Source organism: Xenopus laevis, chromosome 6L (genome assembly GCF_017654675.1).
Source record: "Xenopus laevis strain J_2021 chromosome 6L, Xenopus_laevis_v10.1, whole genome shotgun sequence".
NCBI classification, from domain to species: Eukaryota; Metazoa; Chordata; class Amphibia; order Anura; family Pipidae; genus Xenopus; species Xenopus laevis.
Genome location: NC_054381.1, coordinates 118,067,892 through 118,084,385, shown reverse-complemented (window position 1 = coordinate 118,084,385; position 16,494 = coordinate 118,067,892). Strand labels below are relative to the sequence as shown.

General features: G+C 36.7%; 1 protein-coding gene across 1 annotated transcript in view; it reads left to right on the top strand.

Annotated features, from left to right (window-relative positions):
• Positions 1 to 16,494, top strand: part of cdh2.L (cadherin 2 L homeolog) — a 153,368-nt gene that overhangs the window by 135,536 nt on the left and 1,338 nt on the right. Inside the window, 5 exon segments of the mRNA NM_001172236.1 lie at positions 993 to 1,135; positions 2,615 to 2,848; positions 5,366 to 5,596; positions 6,870 to 7,009; positions 11,616 to 11,780. Coding sequence (NP_001165707.1) covers positions 993 to 1,135; positions 2,615 to 2,848; positions 5,366 to 5,596; positions 6,870 to 7,009; positions 11,616 to 11,780 — 913 coding nt within the window.

Below are 16,494 nucleotides of genomic sequence, written 5' to 3'. Positions count from 1 at the left end.
TCACTGCAATTATGCTTGTGTATATATTTAGTACACATATACATTATATACATATCCATATTCAGTTGTTTTAGGGTAAGTTTTTGCATAATATTCTTATTCTTAGTGCGCTGTAGACCCTTGTAGTGGTGGTACGAGCTTACCATGCTGATTTAAGTTTTCCACTTTCGATGTACAAAGGCAGAGTGCAGAGTATAAAGCATTTTGTATGCTTTATGTATTGAATCCATTATCTGGAAACCCATTATGCAGAAAGCTCTGAATTATGGGAAGACCATCTCCAATAGACTCAATTTTAAAGGGGATATTCCCCTTTGAGTTCACTTTTTGTATGATGTATGGATTGATATTCTGAGATAATTTGTAATTGGTTTTCATTTTTTATTATTTGTGGGTTTTGAGTTATTTAGCTTTTTATTCAGTAGCTTTCCAGTTTGCAGTTTTAGCAGTCTAGTTACTAGGGTTCAAAATACCTTAGCAGCCATGTACTGATTTGAAAATGAATGATATGAAATGAATAGAAGAGGGCCTGAATAGAAAGATGCCTAATAAAAAGTAGCAATAACAATAAATGTGTGGCCTTACAGAGCATTTGTTTTTAGAAAGGGTCAATGACCCCCATTTGAAAGCTAGAAAGAGTCAGAAGAAAAAAGGTAAATAATTAAACAACGATGAAAAAAATAATTAATAAAGAGTAATTGAAGAGTAGCTTGGAATTAGTCTTATATCATACTAAAAGTTAACCACCCCTTTAATCAAACAATTCAAAATGTAAAAATGATTTCCTTTTCTTGTTCTTGATCTCAACTAAGATATAATTGCTTCTTATTGGAGGCCTATTAACTTTTTAAATGATTTTTGTCGTAGACTTAAGTTATGGAGATCCAAAAAATGGAAAGATTTGTTATCCAGGAAACCTTTGGTGTAAAAACATTGTATACACATTGTATAATCTGGTGTACGATAATGCATTTCTTTCTCTTATAAACTAGGTACTCCAAACTTTCAGATCCCGCAAACTGGCTTAAGATTGACCCTGTAAATGGTTTTATCACCACTACGGCGGTTCTGGATAGAGAATCCATTTATGTAAAAAACAACATGTACAACGCTACATTCCTGGCAACAGACAGTGGTATGTATCAGCTTAAATGATGTACGCTCTTCTATATGTCAGAGTAGGATAAACAATCTAAATACCCCGAGATGCTTTATCTGCGAAGCATAAAATAAAATCTGCAGCTTGTCATCCTCTTTTGACAGGCGGAGAGAAGTTGCTCATTAAAAGCTAACTGATTATAGAAATATTTCAAGTTATCATGCTGCTATCAAACCCCAACCAGAAGTAAGGCATGACTTGGCCTCTGTGATTAGCACTAAGCTGCTCCTCTTAGAGCCCCCAGAATGCGATGAAGCAGTGGTGCCCCCTGCAAGGTCCTGATGTCTGCCTTGTAAGAAATGATATGTGGCCAGCATGCTATTAAACTACAAAAATGAGAGTAAACATTTTTCAATCACTTAGCTGTTTCCATGACAACTAAATTCCTACTAAGGTTGTTGCTATCTCTTGATAAACATGTAATAATGAGATGAATGTTCATCCATGCTTAAATTCTTTAGCAAATGTATTATCCCTTTTGTCCTTTATACTACTACTGCTCCATTAGCAAAACAAACCTACTTTAAGTTGATTGTCCACAGATTCACAAGCAAGCTCATAATACATTAGATCACTATATAGGGATATTTTACCTTTGAAAGAAAAAAAACATATATGAAGAGCTACTGTATGAGCTAACACACCGAATAACTGTGGGGGGCAATCCCATGACCAGGCTGTGGAGCAGAGTCCCTACTCGCCAGCATGAAGTCATTTTGGAACTTCCTAGATTCCCTAACAAGCGCAGGCGTCACTTTGCCAGCGAAGGAAATAGAAGCTATCGTTGCTTTGCACGCGCTCTGGCGAATGGACGGAACTCCGCAAATTCAGTAAGATGCGGATTTTACTGAACATTACCTCTTCCGCCAGACTTGCCGTGGAGTGGATAGGACTTCCTCAATTTTTTATTGAAAGATTTTCTAAGTCCAAAAAAACGGTTGTCCCTTTTTTCCCGAGTGATAGCTGGCAAATGACAGTAATTTTTTTTTTTGGGTAACCGGGTTCCCCCCTCATTTCCTCACATATGGAACATAAACCATACAGTGGGCTCATGTGTTGGGCATTATAATAACTCTATTTGATTTTGTTAAGGTTACCTGGGCTTGTGCAATGCAATGTATTTGCTGCAACAAATACGTCCATTCAACTTTCACTTTGCGGCGTATGCAAATTAGCCAACACTAGCACAACTTCGCTTTGCTTGCTGAAGTAACGCTAGCGCAACTTCGCCAGCGTTCGGCACCCTGGGCGCAACTTCGCATTTTAGGGGATTACCGTTGTTATGGCGAATTTACACCCAGCGAAGTGTTGCTGGCAAATTCTCGCTTAGGGAATTTGCCGCTGTCAATGCAGCCCAGTGTAGTTTATCATACTTGTAATTACTACATGGTGGTTTGCCAGTTTCTATCCGTTGTTTGATATTTTGATTACTGATTTTTATTTTCTGCCCCTTAGGCATTCCTCCAATGAGTGGCACTGGGACACTGCAGATTTACCTATTAGACATTAACGACAATGCTCCTTATGTGTATCCGCAAGAAGTAGAGATCTGCGATAGGCCTGATCCCAATGCAATCAATATTACAGCCTTAGATGCAGATATTAATCCAAATGCAGGGCCCTTTATCTTTGAACTTCCTTACAGTCCGATGGATATCAAAAAAAACTGGACAGTGACACGACTGAGCGGTAAATATAAAAGATTTACTTTATATCTGTTTCAGTTAATGATGAGGTTTCTAAACTGGAGCATCTTTTATTTTACTACTTTCTTTTTAAAATGATTCATCTTTATACGCTGAGCTTTTTTAAAAGGAAGTTATGACCTTACCCAGCAATATTATTTTTGTTCCTTATGTTCTCAGCCAATTATGCAAGCAGTTAAACCACGGCTCATGCATTATGTATAAGTGAAAGTTCACGTAGCTTGAACGAAATTAAGGTTGGCCAGTTCTTGATTTATGGATAGAAAAAAATATAAAATTTGGATCATTAATATATAGTCTGGGAAATCTAATCTGCCAGTAATTGAATTGACCAGCCTATGAGTTCATTAGGTGATACTTTACAGGGGGACACAGTGATCCGTTCATTTACCTACTACAGGTATCCGTTATCTTGAAACCAGTTATCCAGAAATCTCCAAATTACGGGATGACCATCTGCCATAGACGCCATTTGAATTTAAATGATTTCCTTTTTCTCTGTAATAATAAAACAATACCTTGTACTTGGTCTAAACTAAGATATCATTAATCCTTATTAGAGTCAAAACAATTAATTTAATATTTAAATGATTTTAATCAGACTTAAGTTACGGGGATCCAAATTAAAGAAAAAAACCTTATCTGGAAAACCCCAGGTCCCAAGGATTCTGGATAACAGGTCCCACACCTGTACCATATTCCTTCTCCTGCATTTCCAAATTGGTCACATAACTTTTACTTCTGCAGTGAAGTCAATGCAGTTCATATTATGGGGGTTACTTATCAAAGGTCGAGTTTGTGAGGTTTTTTTATACTCAAATGAATGCAAATTTATTCTAATTTATCAATAAACTTGAATGTAAAAAAACTCGAAACAGTGCAGTCGGGGTGAAAAACTCAAATACTTAAATTGATTTAGTTTTCAGCAAAAAAACTTTTGTTTTTTTAACCTGAAAAAATAGAGTTTTGACTGAAAAATACCCTTGAAAACTCAATTTTTTCAGTTAAAAATAAACTCGACCTTTGATAAATAACCCCTATGTGTTGTGTGATAATATATGTACCCTGTCAGGTTAATTGTAATCCATTGTCAACTGTTTTAAAGGGAAATGTAATAAAAAGGCATATACTGGGCACCTGTTTAAAAGGAACCATCTTATTGGTTGCTATGGGTTACTGCACCTGGGCAAACAGTGCCTTATATTACATATGGGGGTAAATGTCCTTATGAATTCTATCCATCCTTGATCAGATGTGCCCCAAAACCTTTGTGTGTGTGTATATATATATATATATATATATATATATATATCTATATATCTATATATCTATATATATATATATATATATATATATATATATATATATATATAAAAATAAATATTTGGGACTGTGCATTGTGGTTCTTTATTTATATTTTCGGTTGAGTTTACTAAACATTACCCTTCTGCCTTTGTCATGATATAAGGGATGCTGAATAACTTTACTGGCTGAAGCCATTAGCTGCAGAGTATTTCTTTCTTTCGGTGCAGCAGTACAGAACATTTTATCATTGGAACTGGATAAAAGACTAATTCCTTGTTTATTGTAACACATTGTCCCAGCTGCTGCAATCCTATTTATTCTCCATATAGTCGATCATTTTACCATAATGTATCTGTGATAACAATTGGATTCATAACTGTAAAACAATCTTCCACTATTATTACTTCTGCACTTTATGCATTCATTCTAAATGTGTATACATTACTTTGCTGCATATAACAATAACGTCTAAGCTGCTGCATGCCAAACGACAAATGCTTTTCACTTTTAAGCCACGTTTAATGGAGAAGGCAAGTTCTTTCTCAGTGTATTTCCTATAATGAAGATAAAAAGTTGTTTCCAAACTTGCTTTATATTAGTCTAATATCCTTCTGAGCACGAGAGCCTGCCATGTAAATCTGCAGTTTATTAAGTGACTGCATTTATGGCACAGTAAAAAGTTATTGCAGTAAACATACGTTTAATTTAAAGAATTAGGAAGCTTTTAATATGCTCTTCATAAAGTACAGATTTTACATAATCATTTTTGACATGGCAGGTTTTGCCATTCAGAAAATAAACTTTATCAGCCAACCACAAATACATTGGCTGTAGATTATGGGTCGATATTTTCTTATACAGGTATGTGATCCGTTATCCGGAAACCCATTATCCAGAAAACTTCCATAGACTCCATTTTATCCAAATAATGGAATTTCCTTTTTTCTGTAATAATAAAACAGTACCTTGTACTTGATCCAAACTAAGATATAATTAATCCTTATTGGAGACAAAACCAACTTATTACATGATTTTCTAGTAGACTTAAGGTGTGAATATCTAAATTACTGAAAGATCCGTTATCCGGAAATCCCCAGGTCCCGAGCATTCTGGATAACAGGTCCCATACCTGTACCTAAACTGTTTATTTTTTTCTGTGTACAGTCCATACTAATAAAACAAATATGTTTTTTAGGTGACCATGCGCAACTCAGCTTAAAGATTGGATCCCTTGATTATGGCATCTATAATATTCCAATTCAGATCACAGATTCCGGAAATCCTGCCATGTCAAACACTTCTTACCTGCGTGTAAAGGTCTGCTCTTGTGAGCATGGATACTGCAGCACTACAGCTCCCATTATTGGAACTGGCTTGGGCACAGGAGCTATTATTGCAATTCTTCTTTGCATTATCATTTTACTCAGTAAGTACTTGTTCTTATTTATTCGCAATACCCAACAGAATATCACCGTTATATAAATAAATAAAAATTGTTCGGCACAAACAAAGTCTGAAACATGGTAAACATTGATATATATATATATATATATATATATATATACTGTATAATAAAAAATGCTCCGTTACAGGTTTAACATAATTCAGATAATTAGATATATTGTCAACATCTAGGAGCAAATTTACTTAAGGTTGAATATCGAGGGTTAATTAACCCTCGATATTCGACTGTCGAAGTTAAATCCTTCGACTTCGAATATCGAAGTTGAAGGATTTAGCGCTATTCGTTCGATCGAACGATTAAATCTTTTGAATCATTCGATTCGAAGGATTTTAATCCACCGATCGAACGATATTTGTTCGACCAAAAAAAGCTAGCAAATCCTATGGGGACCTTAACATTCACTTCGGTAGCTTTTAGGTGGCGAACTAGGGGGTCGAAGTTTTTTCTTAAAGAGACAGTACTTCGACTATCGAATAGTCGAATAGTCGAACGATTTTTAGCTCGAAACGTTCGATTCGAAGGTCGAAGTAGCCAAAAAAAACATTCGAAGTTCGAAATTTTTTTCCTCTATTCCTTCACTTGAGCTGAGTAAATGGGCCCCCTAATGAAATGCAATTACAAACTCATGCACAAAACTAATACAGGTTTAGGATCTGTTCATACCCTTATCGAGAAAGCTCCAAATTACGGAATGGCCGTCTCCCATAGACTCCATTTTATCCAAATAATCCAAATTTATAAAAATGATTTCCTTTTTTCTGTAATAATACAATAGAGATAAGATATAATTAATCCTTATTGGAAGCAAAACCAGCCTATTGGGTTTATTTAATGTTTACATGATTTTCTAGTAGACTTAAGGTATGAAGAGCCAAAGTATGGAAAGAGCCATTATCCAGAAAGCCCCAGGTCCCGAGCATTCTGGATAACAGATCCCATGCCTGTATCTCCCACAGACTTAATTTCAAACAAATAATTCACGTTTTAAAAGGATTTCCTGTTTCCCTGTCATAATAAAACGGTACCTTGTTGTTGATGGTAACTAAACTGCATGAATCCATGTTGGGGGAGGGGGGGCAAAACTCCTAAAAAAGATTGTTAGGAGACATAAGTAGCAGAAAGATCCCTAATTCCGGAAAACCCCCAGGTCCTGAGCATTCTGGATAACAGATATCATACCTGTACTCTAACAGGAGATCTAATGTTATATTTATTTGATTTCTTCTACCCATAGCTTTAGTTTTGATGTTTGTTGTATGGATGAAGCGTCGTGACAAGGAGCGACAGGCAAAGCAGCTACTTATTGATCCAGAAGATGATGTCAGAGATAATATTCTGAAGTACGACGAAGAAGGTGGAGGAGAAGAAGATCAGGTATGAGCATCAGGTTTATCCTTTTTAATCAGCTATGAAATGTATAGTTGTTGTTCCGATTTAGCCGGAATATATAAGGGCAGAGATACGAGGTCAGATTCAGGGAGATTAGTCGGCCGGCAATAAATCTCCTCTTCTTCGGGACGACTAATCCTCCCGAAAATGCTTTTCCGCCGGATAGAATGTAACTCGCCAAAGGGAAGGCACTCAGAGCCATTTGTTTTCCGAAGTCGTACAACTTTTGAAATCGAAGTGCTCCAAATGCCATCCCGCTGGCAGGAAGGCAGTTCAGGGACATTGGTCGCCCCAAAGAAGAGGAGATTTGTCGTGGGCGACTAATCTCCCCGAATCTGACTGTGTGTCTCTGCCCTAAGAGGGAACATGGCTGTGGTGTAACCATAAAGTGCCTTACTGCACCGCCACTACAAATAGTGACAGTCTGAACTTCTCACACTCCCTAGTCCTAAGAGCTGCAGCGGCTATCACATATAATGGGTTACATACATTAGTGTAACTCTATTGTGTGTTTAACTTTTATCATATAAGGGGAAAAAAAAGATTTCTTTACTTCAACTTGGAAAGAACTTTTATGTATTGGGATGATTGCTGGCTGCGCTTTTCCTTAGTAACCCTAGCTGATGTCTCCAGTACAGTGTAATCAAAGTGAAACAAAACCTGCTTGTAGGTAGGGGGTTATATAAAATGTATTTTCCCTTAAGCAGATAATGAATTATGAGACCAGGCAGCAAAAGAAAATCGACTCTGCTTATTGCTATTTCTCTCTAGAAACGTGAGCTTCCATAAAGGAACTTATTTCACTTACTTCAATATAACTTCTTGTAATGGTCCTTAATAGGTGCTGCTATTCAGCTAAACCCATGAGCAATAATTTAGCCGAGGCCGACAATATAATTGCTCCACTTCATGAATATATACAGAAATATATGGATTATAAACAGGTGATTTCCTGTGCACAAGTTGTTCTCTATGCCCACACTTTACTGTCCAAGGAAAAATACTGTCTATTGAAAATTAGACGTGTCTGTACGAAAATTATGACAATTATGACATCAGTTAAAATCAAGGAGAACTTAAGAGAATTAAATTACAGACTGGGAAATTTGATATTTACTTTCCAAGAAGGAATTTGAAGATAATATAGGTGTCACAAGAAATAAGTTAGTTGCTAACAATGAATGTCCCTTCATTGTTCTAACTGCAGTAGACTGAGAAAGGCTTGGTGGTTGGTTGCTGTGGGCTGATGTAGTGTTGCAAATTTGGCCATGTGTGTCTATTTAGGTCTTATGGATACTAATAATGGCGTAACGTTATCCTCCTTTTAATTTACTCCTCAGTTGAGTTGTCAGTGTAGCTAAAAAACATTCTCAGTTGATATCTGAGCAACGGTCTCCATCAGAACACATTAGAAAGACTACTAGGGTCATTTTACATACTCTAGTCAAAAGTGCAAGAGCTCATAGTAGCACAAGAGTGCACCTCTTCAGACAGCTTTTCTGTCCGGGTGAATGGTTGTACCATGGACTTTACCCCAGACAAAATATACAGTACTAGATGAATAGCAAACTATCAGAGGGCACAAGTCAGCCCTGTCATTATTGCCTGCCATAGAGCTTCATAACTTACATGCCTTGCCTCTGCTGTCCCTCATGAATATAGGACTAACAAACACCGTCAGCACTAGAGTCTGTAAAGGCCTGTTTTATGCACATTGCCTCATAGGTTATAAAACTCCTTATATCCCTACTAGGTATGCACTGAATCCACTATTTTGGATTTGACCAAACCCCCGAATCCTTCGCGAAAGATTCGGCGGAGAACCGAATCCAACCCCTAATTTGCATATGCAAATTTGGGGTGGGAAGGGGAAAACATTTTTTACTTCCTTGTCTTGTGACAAAAAGTCACGCAATTTCCTTTTTCGTCCCTTATTTGCATATGCAATCCTAATTTGCATATGCAAATTAGGATTTGGATTCAGTTCGGCCGGGGAGAAGGATTTAGCCAAGTCCAAATCCTGATGAAAAAGACCGAATTCCTGGATTCGGTGCATCCCTAATCCTTACATGTCTCAGTTTGTCCTGTGCTCTGATAATGAGGGTCATTTACAAAACCCAGGTGCACAAGTGCAAAAGCATGTCCTTCAATGATCACTTACAGAGCCTACCTGCCTCCTCCTACTCTCATTAATACAACGCTGGATATTAGAGTCAGTGCTGTATTAGTGAAAGGAGATCTCTGCCCTCTGGAATGGAGTGAAGATGCCTGCAGCTTTTTGCACAGTGCATCACACAAGTGTGCAAAATGCAAAACAATGGCCAATTGCAGCTCTTGTGGTGCATTGTAAATGATCCCTTATACCAGTGGTCCCCAACCAGTAGCTCGTGAGCAACATGTTGCTCACCAACCCCTTGGATGTTGCTCCCAGTGGCCTCAAAGCAGCTGCTTGTTTTTGAATTCCAGGCAAGTTTTGGTTGCATAAAAACCAGGTGTACTGCCAAACAAAGCATCCTGTAGGCTGCCAGTCCATATAGGGGCTACCAAACATCCAATAACAGCCCTTATTTGACATCCCCATGGACTTTTTAATGCTTGTGTTGCTCCCCAACTCTTTTTTACATTTAAATGTGGCTCACGAGTAAAAAAGGTTGGGGACCCCTGCCTTATACTGTATGTTTACAGGTTCTGTGAGATATAATCCAGAAATTTATTTGGCCCTGAGGGTAATATATTGTGTAGCACAGTAACAGAATTAAGAAGGCAAAAAGATATAAAGGAAGCTCAGGGGCAGATGGATTAACTCTGCATTTAGAGAAAATTGCAAGAACAAGAGGCAATCCTGATAATACTGAGTTTTTCAAAATTAGATTTTTGAGAGTTAAATTGAAAGATAAATTATGTATAAAATTCTTAGGAAATTTGTGGCAAATAAATGCTCCCGAGTTTCTTTTGAACTCAACAGGTGAATAGGTGAAGTGGATCTTAACATACAAGCGATGTTAATTACTTGTTTTATTTGTTTATTAAATAAGCCTTCAAGATTTAAAGTCTTCATTGAGAATGATTAGAACAATGTTTTTCCTGAATTAAATTCAATCCGCTTTAATGCATTTAAAGGGATACTGTCATGGGAAAACATGTTTTTTTTTCAAAATGCATCAGTTAATAGTGCTGCTCCAGCAGAATTCTGCAATGAAACCCATTTTTTAAAAGAGCCAAAAGATTTTGTTATATTCAATTTTGAAATCTGACATGGGGCTAGACATATTGTCAATTTCCCAGCTGCCCCCAGTCATGTGACTTGTGCTCTGATAAACTTCAATCACTCTTTACTGCTGTACTGCAAGTTGGAGTGTTATCACCCCCCCCCCAGCAGCCTAACAACAGAACATGGAAAGGTAATGAGATAGCAGCTCCCTAACACAAGATAACAGCTCCCTGGAAGATCTAAGAACAGCACTTAATAGTAAAACCAAGTCCCACGGAGACTGATTCAATTAGATTAAGTAGGAGAAATAACAGCCTGCCAGTAAGTAGTTCCATTCTAAAGTGCAGGCACAAGTCACATGACTGGGGCAGCCATGTCAGATTTCAAAATTGAATATAAAAAAAATCTGTTTGGTCTTTTGAGAAATGGATTTCAGTGCAAAATTCTACTGAAGCAGCACTATTAACTGATGTGTTTTGGAAAAAACATGTTTTTCCATGACAGTATGCCTTTAAGTTTTGACTGTCATGGGAAAATGTTTTTTTTCAAAATGCATCAGCAGCCTAACAACAGAACAGGTCTCACTGCGTCACATTCAGTTACATTGAGTAGGAGAAACAACAGCCTACCAGAAAGCAGTTCCATACTAAAGTGCTGGCTCTATCTGAAAGCACATGACCAGTCAAAATGACCTGAGATGGCTGCCTACACACCAATATTACAACAAAAAAAAATACACTTACTGGTTCAGGAATTAAATGTTATATTGTGGAACGAATTATTTGCAGTGTAAACAGTGTAATTTAGAAATAAAACTACATCATAAAAATCATGACAGAATCCCTTTAAATACAAGTGTCATCTCAAAAACGGAGCCTCCCTGATGTTGTATTATACAGACCTGAATAAGCTGATTTCTGCAAATTTACAGATAACATTGCACAGCAGACAAAAGCTGACCTACTGGGTGCTGCCACAGTCACATGCTTATTTTTCTGTCTGATATATCAAGATTTTACAGAGATATGAACATTTCCACTGTGATTTTTTCTCCCCTTTTGAAATAACTTCCTGCATTTTCACACTTGCTAAATTTGTTAATGTGTTTAATAAAAGGTGTTGTGTGCGTCACAGACTTCTGAAGTGTCTCGTCACTTAAGTCCTCACCTTGCATCCGCGCTGCATTTTAATATGGCAATTATTCAACATTTTTCATTAACTTTTAACAAATGATTTAATAAATACCAACATTTGAAAAATGGCAAATAAAAAAACCTGAATGGAAATAGGTTTTATGTTTACGTAAGTAATAAATGATCAGTTGTTGAGCTTTTACATTTCTGAGGTGCATTGTTTTGAAATTCATATTTTATTTCACAGGACTATGATTTAAGCCAGTTGCAGCAGCCTGACACTGTGGAACCGGACACCATTAAACCTGTCGGAATACGGCGTATGGACGAAAGACCAATCCATGCTGAACCTCAGTATCCTATCCGCTCAGCTGCTCCCCATCCTGGTGATATAGGAGACTTCATAAATGAGGTAAAGAGCTGCATTTGTTTCAGCATTGCAAATAATTTGCTTCTTTTGTACTCAAGATATTTAAAAAAAAAAAGGTTTGTTGTAGACCCTCTAACAGCAAGTCCTGTTGTTTTTTTGCCATGAATATTAATTCTTTCTTTTAATTTTCATATCAGCACATTTTATACTGTTGATATCTCAAATCTCTAACAGGAGAAATCCTTTCTTTTCTGACTGGATGAGAGCTGGACAGAATGAGAAAAGAGTAATTTACTGATGCAAGAAGGGACTCTTGACACATCTCAGTTCTACTGCTCAGTGTGACAGAAGCCATACAATTGAGCAGAGAATAGTTAGTAGACACTTCCTGCATTAGTAACTTAAAGGGATACTGTCTTGGGAAAACTTTTTTGTTTTTCAAATAGTGCTGCTTCAGCAGAATTCCGCGCTGAAATCCATTTTTTAAAAGAGCAATCAGATTTTTTTACATTTAATTTTGAAATTTGGCATGGGGCTAGACATGATGTCCATTTCCCAGGTGCCCCCAACCATGTGACTTGTGCTCTGATAAACTTCAGTCACTCTTTACTGCTACACTGCCATTTGGACTGATTTCGCCCACAGCCCATCAGCAGCCTTTCACCAGAACAATGGGCAGCTAACCAGCTACCTGACACCTCTGCTGTAGGATTTGTTTGCATTGCTAAAAGTCCCCACCTAGTGATAGACATGAGAATAGCATACAAGCAGGAAAAACTTGGGTCGTATTTAAGTACAATGAGAAGGGGAGAAACAATAGCTGTCTCAAAGCAATTCCATCCTGAAGTACTGGCTCCTTCTCAAAGCTCAGAATCAGGCACAATCACTGAGATGGCTGCCCCACACCAATATTACAGCTAAAAAAATATATTTGTTGGTTCAAGAATAAAATTTTAAATGGTAGAGGGATTTATTGCAATGTAAACAGTGTCATTTAGAAATTAAACATAAACCATAAACATCATGGCAGAATCCCTTTAAACTTTTGAATCTCTGTCTGACACCAGCACAAACAGTACACCAGGGGCACTCCTGTTACAGATTTGTGATTACTAGTAGCATAAAACTGATAATATCATGAATACTTGTATGTAAATTACAAGAGTGCTCAGAAGAGTTCTCTGAGCAATTTTACATTCTTATTCTGTGAGGTCTAAATCACCATACGCTTCAAAATAGCAACCTTAAAGTTGTTGTTCGCTTTTAAGTTAACTTTAACTATGATGTAGAGAATGATATTCTGAGCCAATTTGCATTTGAGTTTCATTTTTTTATTATTTGTGGTTTTTGAGTTATTTAGCTTTTTATTTAGCAATTCTCCAGTTTGCAGCATTGGCAATCTGGTTGCTTGGGGCCTAGGAACCATGCATTGATTTGAATAAGAGATTGATGCTTAAAGTACCAGTAACATAATTTTTTTTTTCTACATAATGAAAAAAACCCCACCATATGCAAATTAGGGGCAGGGAGGGAAATTGTGTGACTTTAAGTCACAAAATAAGGAAGTAAGAAATGTTTTCCCCTTCCCACCCCTAATTTACATATGCAAATTCGGGTTCGATATTCGCCTGAATCTTTCGCAAATGATTCAGGGGTTCGGCCGAATCCAAAATAGTGCATTCGGTGTATCCCTAGTATAGACATGTGCAAACGCAATTAAAAAGTCTTATTTTACACTTAACTGGAAAAAGTAAAGTCTAAATTCTATATATATATATATATATTGATGTTCAGAGAATTATAAATTAGAAGGGTATTTTTTAGTAAATGAGTGCTAATAACTAGTTTCACCATTTTGCTTTGCCGAAAAATTTGCGAATTTCCTCTGAAACTCGCAAAACAGCACCGGCGTCTCGTTTTTCGAATTTTCACAGCGGCTTTGCAAACTTATTCGCCGGCGGCGCTTCGCAGGAATTCTCCACAAATTCGCGCCTGGCAAATAAATTTGCCCATCACTCCTAATAACTAAAATACGATGAATGATATTAATACATTGAGCTTAAAATGAAATAGGAACCATTTTACAAAGAAGGTTTTTTTCTGTGTGTCCAGTGCTTTTTAAAAAGAGCCGCTCATGAGGTTCACAAAGACTGGAGCAGCCATGGCCGCATCAGAGCTTCAATACATTTATAAAACAAATTTAATAACAGTTCATTTTCATTTCTCTCACGTATCAACCTTTTCAGCTGGTGAAAATGGTTGAAATCCAATATCTTTATAATTACTGTGAGTTGTTTCAAATAGGATTAGTGAACAGAGCAGCCAATTGAAATCAATTATGTAAGTGCATTGTACACTTCTCTTGTGAAGCATTTCAGCAGCATATGAGCTGGTGCTCAAATTTCCCCAAGAAAACGGCTGTATTGGCCAAGGTACGCTAAAGAAAATGCTGAACTCCTTCTGTGTGGAAACAATTAGGGAGTTATTTATTAAAGTCAGAATGTCAAAAACTAAAAAAAAAAACCAATTTTTTTTTTTGCTATAAAATCTGAATTTTTATTGGGATAAAAACTCAAATTTTTCTAAATCTATTTTACCCCGAGGATGGAAAAAGTCAGAATCCAAAAATCCGGCATCTCAGACCTGCCAAGGTTGTTTAAAAGTCAATGGGAGAGAAGTTTCTGTGGTCTGCACTGGAATTAGGCCGAAAATAAAAGTATTTTAGACTTTTCTGGGAAAAATTCAGGCTTTTCTGGAAAATGCCCGAATTTTATTGAGTTTTTCCCCGATCTGATTAAATTAAGCTTTTTTAATAATAAATAAGGTCAAATTATGGATTCTAGTTTGCACAGACTTTTTTGGATTTGGATAAATAAGGCCCTATGATCCTGCAGTGCTAGTAGACATAGATCAAGGTGGAACATGGAAGCAAAAGATGTGACAAAGCCTGGCACCTAAAAGTTTAATTTTATATCTTTTCTGTTTTTTTAAACCAGAAATATCAAAGGTGAAATATACAAGTAGGGATGCACCCCTGCTATAAGGTTTATGCATATAAGAACTCAACAAGGGTTTTTTACAGGACAATTCTGATTATATTTTTAAAATAGGCAATTGATAGAAAAGCTTAGGTATTCCTATGACACAAGTGACATCACTAAGGATGCAGCGAATCCAGGATTAGGTTCGGGATTCAGCCTTTTTCAGAAGGATTTGGCCAAACTGAATCCAAATACAAAAAAATCACATGACTTTTTATCACACAAGGAATTCAAACATTTTTTAGCCATTTGCTGCACATGGTTCTTAGTCTCCATCATTTCCCCAATTTACATATGTGAAGTAGGGTTTGGAATCCGTTTGGTATTCGGGTGAATTAGTCACAAGGAAATCGGTTGAATCCTAAAATAATGGATTCAGTGCGTTCCTAGACATCACTAGGCACCAAATATAAGCAACAGATTAATCCTATGTGTGTATCTTTATGAGAGAGGGCTTCTTCTCTTACGTTAAAAAATGGTTTGCTGGTACAAATACAGTATAAAAAATGAAATATTACAGTGGGACTAAGTAGCACAATACTCAATACTTTTGTGTTACTGCATTTAATATACTAAAAACAATGTATTAGCTGAAAACTACAGGCAGATTACCGTTCACACGCCAAAGTAGAATCTAGCAAACCGAGATTAATAATTACAGGCCTGAAATGAAAGAATTCAGTGCAACTCAATAGTCAGATGCAAACCCAGAACTGGTTCCAGCAAGCACAAGCTTATATTTCAAGTACAATTATAGCTTTTATTAAATAAGACCTTGTTATCAGTGTAATGTTTAGTGCGTGTATGCAGAATCTTATTCTTCTGACAAGGTGATCGGGGGGGGGCTTTACACTCACACACATATATCTGTATAACACAACATATAATAGGAAATGTCAAGAACAAAGTGGTTCTGCAGTCTTCAGGGCTTGTGAAATAAATCAAAGTTTTATTTAAAAGTGTGATCCATCATTTGGTCACATAATGTGATCTTCCTCAGGGACACAAACTTATTGAAACCCAAGTGCACCTCTATATATATATACAGTATATATATATATATATATATAACGTAGTATTCAAGAGAACCAGCACTCCCATGTAAAAATTCTCATTTATTTCTGTTGCATCAATGTACAATGTTTTGGTCCTTAGGATCTTTCTCAAGGATCCCTCCTAACAAGGACCGAAACGTTAGACATTGATGCAACAGAAATAAATGAGAATTTTTACATGGGAGTGCTGGTTCTCTTGAATACTACATTATATATACCCTAACCGTGCACCCTGGCTATACAAGCCGCAACAGTGTTTGCCTTGGAGTGCGGATACTCACTGGACTGTGTGATATATATATATATACTGTATATATATATATATATATATATATATATTATATATATATATATATATATATATATATATATAGCCCCAGGTGAACAAAACAATGCCAGAATATCACAGCTTGTCATGGATAAGGAACATCAAAGCACGGGGTTGCATGTATAGTGAGATCCAAAGTAGTGTACAGACATCATATAGGAATAGGTCATGTGGCATAAAATGTGATGAACAGGCTTTTAGAACAAAGAAAAACGTTGGCAGCTTTTAGGTAAAATTCTGAAAATTTTCAAGCTTTTTTAGTCCAAAACCGAGGTAAATTAGAAACTCGGGCATGGTCGGACTGGGCCGGAGGGACACCGGGAAAAAACCCA